This window comes from Myotis davidii, unplaced genomic scaffold, assembly GCF_000327345.1.
Source record: "Myotis davidii unplaced genomic scaffold, ASM32734v1 scaffold46, whole genome shotgun sequence".
Lineage (NCBI taxonomy): Eukaryota > Metazoa > Chordata > Mammalia > Chiroptera > Vespertilionidae > Myotis > Myotis davidii.
In genome coordinates this window covers 5,855,025-5,863,404 of record NW_006383006.1, presented here as the reverse complement: position 1 = coordinate 5,863,404, position 8,380 = coordinate 5,855,025, and the positions used below count along the sequence as shown (strand labels likewise).

Genomic DNA, 8,380 nt, shown 5'->3' with positions numbered 1-8,380 from the left:
AAGAGCTTTAAATTACCCTCTTGAATCAGACACATTGTTAATCCACAAAGAAATGCAAGCCAGGAAGTCCCCCTACAAGGAGCCTACCTCCTGAGATGCTACCTTGATAAAAGAAAACTGAAGCCCAGCTTGACAGGGGTGGGGGAATGGAGGTGTGGGCAGGTCCTTTGCACACATTCCCTTTGACCCTGCAAGGCAGGCACAGCTGTATTTTACACAGGAAGAACCAACAGCTCAGAGACATTACATAACTTGCCTCAGATCATTCAGCTGATGGAGGCTGGAACTGGATTCAAATCTGAATCCAAAGCCCATGTCTTCCACCTCATGGGGCCTCTGCTGTGCTGCTTACTGTGTGGTCAGAAGGCTCTTCTCCAATCCCAGAGGGGAAGGGAACTCCTGACAAGCCAGGCGCCTCAGGGATAACTCGGGAGTGCAGCTGAGACACAAGTTAGGAATCTCAAATTCCCTAATGGGTCCCGGTGCACTTTTACCACACCTTGAGACAGACCAGTTTTGCTTTAAATGGTTTTATTAAAAACTGTACCAATTGATGGAGAGAAGACACACACACACACACACACACACACACACACACACACACACCCACCCTCCATTCTACGGAGTGTTATCCCAATATGTTGAGAATCTGCTTCCTGGCAATTGCCCCAAATGAACGTCTCTCTCCCAGAGGCAGAGTGCCTAGAACCCAGGGCAACTAATCTGGGATGAACAAAATGCTACATTCTCACTGGGTCTCCCCTGACAGCCCTGTGGACTCAGGGTGGCTGTGGGGCAATACTCACCCAGCAGGGAGAGGCTCTGGCCAACTGTGCAGAGAAGAGCAGTGTGGACCTGGGACCTTCACAGGCTGTGAGCACCGCCAGCTTCAGCATGGAGGCTGGTGCATCTCTGGAAGGGCTGGGCTTTCTCTGCCATTCCCTCCAGGCTCTAAGTCCTCACTAGCCCTGACATGCCTGCCCACTGCCCAGTGTCCCCAGGAGGCATCACGGGCTGATAGGTTAACCCCTTCCTAGGGCAAGTCTGGCCAGGGTGGCCTGTCACCAAGGGTCCCCGCCTACACACAGAGGGGCCCTCAGCTTCCTCCAGCCTGGGCTGCAGCGCTGATTCCCCGAAGCCCTGAGGGCAGTGGCAATTTAAGCCTGCCTGCTTCTGCTGCTCTCTACTCTCCCTACTCCCTCTCATCAAGACCCCCGCAGGCAAGCTTTCATGGGCAGTGTACTCCTTGCTGCCTAGGACAGTCAAGTGGCTCCCCAGCTTCCTTCCCAGAAGACTTCAGGCAGATGGAGGACCTAGATGGGCCATCCCAATCAACCCCTCCCTGCCATGACCAGTCAGGACCCACCCTTGGACAGGGCCTGGCCACAGGAGTCAGTGAGACAAGTCAGGTGGGCCCCTCTGAGCACTTTGAATGTGCCTGCCACACAAGCTCTGAAAACAGACCTAGGGGTTTGGGGAGGTCACTGGGAGGTGATCTGTTCGTGCCTCGGATTGAGCAGGGGAAGGCCACGGGAGAGCTCGTCAGCAGCCCAGACTTTGCAACTGGCTGGAGAAGTCAGATGTCTGGCCTGGGGGGATTGCCTCCCCACTTCTGTCCATAGGTGTCCAGAAACCCCTCCTCTGGGGTTCTGAGTTGGAAGGGCTATTTAGACCCTGAATAAGCAGGCTTCCCCTCCTCCAGGGCATTTCTACAACGGGGAGGTTTCCAGTCCCTCTCCCACCCCCATCCATCAGCAAACCACAAAAGCTCCACTAGTCTTCAGCTGGTTACAGGTCAGGACCCAGGTCAGACTCTCCCTCCCTCTCAATCGGATTCTCCACCCCCTCACAGGAGACAGCCAAGCCTCTGGGGGTGGGGGTGGGAAGAGGGGCCCAGGGGGAGGGACATGTCTCCTGAGGCTGGACGAGGAATGTTCAGACCAACGCACCAGGCAGAGGGAAGGGGCGGGACCTAGATCGCTAGGCCAATTGAAAACAGCCAGCCAGGAGGCACCTCTCTCCTAGGGCTATTCTGGGAGTTACCGCCTTGGTTTTCTGGGGGATGGGAAAGGAAGGAGGTTTTAAATGTTGCCCTGGCTCGCTTAACGTAGTGAGTTTAGTTCCTGGCTTCACCGAAGATGGAGATAGTGCGGTTGGACCATCTTGCCCCAGGCCCCAGGCTCAATGTTCAGATGGGCTTGTCAAACTCTGGGCTCAGTTCTTAGCACAAGCCCTTCTGGGCCTGGCAGGGTCCCTGAAGTGGATGGCTTTGCCTCAGCACCAAAGTCTAGACCATTTATTTGCTCTCTCACTCAGCTCAGGTGGAAAGTCTGCCAAGAGAGGTTAAAAAATGGTTGGTAGAAATAATCGTGGTTTTCTTGTGTGTTCCACTCCAGCACATATACCAGCCGCTGCCTGTCGTAGCCTTGGTCCAGGGGAGGGGAGGACACCAGGCCCTCAGCACCTCATGAATGACATGACACGCAGGGAAGGCTGAACTTCACGACGGTCAGCGTGTTCCGGAGCCAGTCCTCATGCCTGTTCTCTGGGTTCCTTCTTGTAAGTGAGAACCCATCTCCTTAGCAGACAAACCATGGTACACACCCTGAGAATATAATTCTGGCCAAGAAAAGGTAATACCTCCAGAACATCTAAGTAGAACAAAACAAAGGCATTTGCACAGTTTGAGGTCCTTCTCCTCAGGGTCACTATGAGCCCATACGGCACCTTCCTACAAAGGCACCAGTTCTCCTGGGAAGACTAGCCCTGCACTGGGGCATACCACTTGGTGAGCAGAGCAGGAGCTCGACCTTAGTCCCTATTACCTTCCCTCTGCAGGTGCCCTGGTGCAGGGAACAACCTTCCCAACTGTACATACAGGGACCAAGGCTTCCTTCAACAGTACTGAGACCTCCTCTTGGCAGAATTGGAGGAGCCTTGGCTGGTTCAGATGTGAGAGCCTCCTCTGGACTTCTCCGATTTCCTTGGGTAGCCCCGGGGTCTTCGCTGCCCAGGAAAGCAGTCTTTTCTTTGGGCCTTGCTTCTCTGTTTAGCACCAATGTTATCTTTTCCTACATATGCAAAAATTATCATTTCATTTCTAGGTATCTGTTAACAGGTTCTGTTAATCAAATTCTCTGTCTGGTCAGAGCTGGCAGACTGGCTGCTTTAAATTCTCACCATTAGCGCCACAGCAGGGAGAGAAGGGAAGTTCCGAGGCAGCTGCGATCCCGCTGAGAGCCAGCGCATGCCCTGCTGGCCTAGCTGGGAGCTGAAGGAAGACAGGAGACGTGCACCCAGCTCTGACGGTTCTGCACTCTCATCGTTGTCTGTTGCTCGAAAAGACACATGTCAGCTGACAAAGTCACTGTGCTGGCTTCTTCCTTCTACCTTTCATAGTAGGTGTGAAAAAGGAATGGGAATGAGGAGGAGGAGGTATGTTGTTTCCAAGGAAACCAAGTGGTCTGGGTTCCTCTCGGGCTGACTCTTCCAGGAGGGATGGCCACTGTCCCAGTCCCACTGCAGTGCTGCCCCTTCATGCCCTACAGTGCTGATCGGGGGCCAGAGTGCAGTCTGTTGCTGGTTCTTTGGAAAGAAGAGCCCACAAAGGCACAAGCTGCTGAGGACAGCACGTTGATTGGCTATTTGGCTCATCCATGGCTGACAGGCAGCCAGTTCTAGGAAGCCAGAGGTGGCAGTGGTTCTGTACCTCAGGATCAATCCTGGGGCCTCCAAGTGAGACCAAGTCAGATTTGAGGCCGACACAGAAGTTTGGTTCATTTTGAGGCATGTTTGCGGGGTCCTTGGAGAAACCCAACCCTCCCTGAGGTCTGCTGGAGATGACAGGGGCTGGGCAAGAATCCCTGAGCCCTTGGAGCGGGCACCGGCTGGGCCGAAGGAGAACCAGATAGAGACTGAGTGGCCGAGCGGAGTGGCCGTGCTCAGCTGGAAAGCCCCCAACCGAGGCCCTGGTGCATTGAAGCAGTGTGACCGTCCGGATCTCGGCTCCATCCGTGGCGGAAGGCTGACAGGTTTGGTGGGAGCAGGAGTGTAATCCAGCTTCCTATGGTTTAACTGAGTTCCTGTGGCTAAACTACAGTCCTCTGGCCAGAGAACATCACTACCTGGCCATCTTCAACAACCGCGGGCTGAAGGATCGGCTTGTCAGAGCCCTTGGGAGGACCCACCATCAGAGACTCATCAGCCTCCACTTCAACAGTGTTTGACAAAGGCCCCCATTCCTGGTCAAGGTCCTGAACAGGGGAAAAGGTCCCACTTGGGCCTGTCTTATTTACACATAGAGATAAAATTTTAAGGTAAGAACAACAAAAAACAACTTCACATGACGCAGTGTCAGTCCTCGCCGAAGTCCTTCCTGTGGTGCCCCATTCGAAGAGGCAACCCAGCCTCACCTGGGACCCGCCCCGTTCCTGTTCTCATCTCCATTCAAGGCGAGGTTATGTAGGAAGAGGAGGAACTGCCACCACATGCGATTTCGGTTCTGCTGGTGCTGAAAGGGGGGAAAAAATCAACGTGACTCTTCAACGCAGCCTTAGATGACTTCTTATCATTTCCAATAAAAGTTTAGATCAACATGTCTGGGGCGGCACTTTAATCCTAAGTGGCGATGAGGGGGAGATAGCCGAGTCCTCCAAAAACAATTGCAGTTTTTAACATTAAAAAGAAAAGACCAGGCTCATTCTGCACTGTGCACAAGAGGATTAAACTTTTTCCCCTGCTTGCAGGATTTTCCAGAGTTTAGCCAAGTGCTGCTTTTAATCAGATTGGCTCCTGAGCCCCTCAAACCTCAGCTGCATGAACAACAAACTTTCTTCAGAAAGAAAGAGAAGTGCCCCCCTCCCTCCCCCCACTCCAAAGTAACACAGAGAACAAGGGGGAAAAGGGGGGAGCCTCCATCTGCAAGTGATTTGACACTGTGAAGGTCAAAGGGTTAATCTTCAATTTAAACCACACTGCTGAGGCAGCAAAAATCTGATTTCATCCAGTGCAAACACGCACACAGACAGACACACACACACACACACTTGAGCGCCTGCCCTCTCTCCCTTCCCAGCATCTCCAGCTCAGCACTGCCTGCCCTTTTTATAGCTGCTCTTGACAGTAAGCCATAAATAACCCCTCTTGGAGCGCTTTCCTACTGACTGGAGCCAATTAAACGTTAAGCAAGAACATACTTGAAAACAAAACAAAAACAAAGAATGCACACTACTCTCTGGAGGTCATCCCAGGTCCTACTGTCAGGCAGGGAAGCTGGGGGCAAAGGTCAGGGGTCAGTGGCTCACGGGATGGGGGCTGGTGCCCCACCCACACAGGTACATTTCCCTGGGGCCAGAGGAGGCCAGGAGGGGCCTGAGGGGTGCTGGAAGAGGCGGTCTTTGTTCTCTCTTTGTCTGCCAGGGCAGGACTGGGCTGGGGCCCTCTCCACAGGGTTCTCAGTGGACAGGGGAATAAAAACCTAGTGTGCAGGAAGAAGCCAGCACAGGCTGGACTTTATTGCTGCAGGGGCCCAGGCAGCAAGGGCCAGGGGAGCTGGAGCCCTCTCTTGGGCTTTTTTTTTTTTTTAATATATTTTTATTTATTGCAGAGAGAAAGGGAGAGGGAGAGATAGAAACATCAATGAGAGACAATCATTGATTGGCTGCCTCCTGAATGCCCCCCACCGGGGACTGAGCTAGCAACCCAGGCATATGCCCTTGACTGGAATCGAACCCTGGACCCTTCAGTCCTCAGGCCGACGCTTTATCCAAGGAGCCAAACCAGCTAGGGCTCTTGGGCTGTCTTTAACCACACAGCTCTGGCCGCCACCAGGAGACTACTACACAGATAGGAAGAGGACAGGGTAAGTCAGTAGCAGAACTGGAAAGTGAGTCCAGGTCTCCTGCACTCCCAGAGCTTCGCAGGTACATCTGGCCTGGGACAAGCACGCAGGCTGCTGGGTTCCCTTTCACTCTGCCTTAGGCCACTAAGAGAAGAGAGGTGAGGTGTCAGCTCAGGCTGACCTCAGAGCCCTGCCAACCAGGGAGAACAGAATGCCCCATGCCTGTGTCAAGCGTACTTTTTCCCCTGCAGAAGGAGGATGGAAAACAAAGTGGAGGCATAACCACTGCAGGGAGGGGCAGGAAAACCGGGCCGTGCCCCTGAGGAGGCCTGGCAGCGGCTGGGGAGACTGATAGCTTCCTCGCGTTTTGTAAACAAAGATGAGTAAAAAGAGGAAACACACCCGGCTTAACAAAATCTGGTTATAGTAAAACAGCGTGAAAATGGACTCAGCTGCAAACCTGAAGACGCAGGCCTGCAGCAGCTGGGCAGAGCACCCACCCCCACCCCCCCAGCTGCTGCCAGGACAGGTGCAAAGGTCATGTGCAGGAACAGGAGGAGATTCCAGGAAAAGCCCGGTCCCTGGGGAGGCCAGTCTGCTGGAATCCCCAGTCTCCTCAGGTGCCTGTTTGAAAAAGGCCAAGTAACAATAACAGCCGTGATAATAACAATAATAGTAACACTGAGTGGGCGAGGCTCTGTTTTGAGTGTTTTACGTCTTCCTCTCAGAGTGTGGTCCATGGACCAGCGGCTTCAGCATCATCTGGGGGCTTATTAGAAACGTACATCTACTAAATCAGAGCATGAACCTATAACGAGATCCCCGGGTGACTCTGAGACAAGTTACACATACATTAAACTCCTTTGGTCCTCTCAACAACCCAATAAGATAGGTGTGTATTATCATCCCCATTTCACAGATGAGATCATTGAAAGAGTTAGGTAACTTGGCCGCATAGCTGGTAAGTGTCAGGGATTGGACTGAGTCCAGACTATTTGACCCTAGAGCTGTGTCCTTACCCACTGTCACTATGTTCCGAGTACCACTATATCTACCTTTCTTTATACCAAATCTAACCCTTTATTCTCCCTTCTCTAAATCGTCTCCAAACAGCAATTCAGCCAGGGATTGGAGATCACTATTCCATGATTTGGGACCTGGCCCAATACCATTTCTGTATGCCTCAGTTTCTCCCTCAATGCCTCTAATAGAGGCTACCCACTGCCTTGTGTCTCTGGGAATAAGGCAAGGCAAGCAGCCTCACTCCCATCACCGGGGGTATTGGAGGACCCAGAAACAGCTGTGGGCCAGAGAGTGCTGTCAGATGGGAAGGCTGGGGTCTTCTAGGAAACACAGGCCGGCCCAGGACAGGTGGGCATGCAGGCCCACCCTCAGGAAGGATCAAGGTTCTGTGCCTCGGCCTGTGACAGATCTCAGGGCTCATGAATTGGCAAGGAAGGCTTTGGTCCAGGAATCAGAGGACCTGGCTGTAGCTGGGGTCTCCCACCAGCCTGTGTGTGAGTCCTCACTCTCCTTATAAGTGAAATGCAGGCTCCCAAACCTGACTGCACCACAGAATCCACGGAGGTGCTGCTGTAAATACAGAATCCCCGGGCCTCACCCAGACCGACTGGGCCAGAATCTCCAGGGAAGGGGCCCAGGAATTTGTATACTAAACAAGCTCCGAGTGATAGTTTAAAAATCAGAAGTTACATTTATTGTATATTTTAGTCATAAACGTAATTGCATGTTAACTGTAGAACATTGGAAAACACAAGAAAAAAAACAGGAGAAAATAAAATCACCCATGATTCTATAGCCTAGAAGAAAACACTTCGTGACCTGGTGTTTTCTTCATGCTCTTTCAACCTCTTCCCACCAGAGTAATGCCTTGGCCAACTCAGGGGTAAATCCTGCCCAGGTGGTTCTACAGCAGCCAGGCCACAGACAGGCATTTGGAAACCACTGAGGTGCTTTCCAGCCCTCAGGTTTGGTGATTCGGAGCTTGTCATCCACAATTATCTTCAAGATTACAACTCAGAGCTCCAACAACTGAATCCAGTTAGCCTGGTGGAGGGCCTGGGTGGGCCTGGAGAACAGGCTGCCCCGGATGGTGTTAAGTCAGTGGCGGCAGCAGCCGCGAGGCCAACAAGGGCAGCCTGGGAACCTGCTTAGGCCCCGGCAGCCCTTTCTCAGGGCATAAGCAGATGCCACACATACGCCACTTAGCTTTCTCCTGCCACAGTTGCAGCCTCACAAGGCCCTTTTCTGAAAGGAAACCAAGCTGCCTCACACCAAGAGAATCAAAGAATGCTCTGATTTTGAGGAGCAACAATAAATATTTTTTTAAAAAATTAAACAAAAGGGCCTGACGAGAAAGGAAAGAAAAAGGACTTGAAGGGAGGCCAGTGAGAGAAACAGTGAGGAGGAAGGAAATGAACATTTTGCCCAACAGGATGAAGTACACAAAGACACCAGAACGCCAGAGAACCTGGATCCCTCCAGGAGAGGGTGTGGAGGAGAAGGGGAGAGGGAAGAGGG

General features: G+C 52.5%; 1 protein-coding gene across 3 annotated transcripts in view; it reads right to left on the bottom strand.

The window, feature by feature from the left end:
* Positions 1-684: 684 nt before the first annotated feature.
* BMF (Bcl2 modifying factor) overlaps positions 685-8,380 on the bottom strand; it is a 20,014-nt gene continuing 12,318 nt past the window's right edge. For all 3 annotated transcript variants that reach the window (XM_015557602.1, XM_006778094.2, XM_015557603.1), the window contains one exon: positions 685-4,510. In XM_015557602.1, coding sequence (XP_015413088.1) covers positions 4,409-4,510 — 102 coding nt within the window. In that variant the 3' untranslated portion in view covers positions 685-4,408. The remainder of the gene's footprint in view (positions 4,511-8,380) is intronic.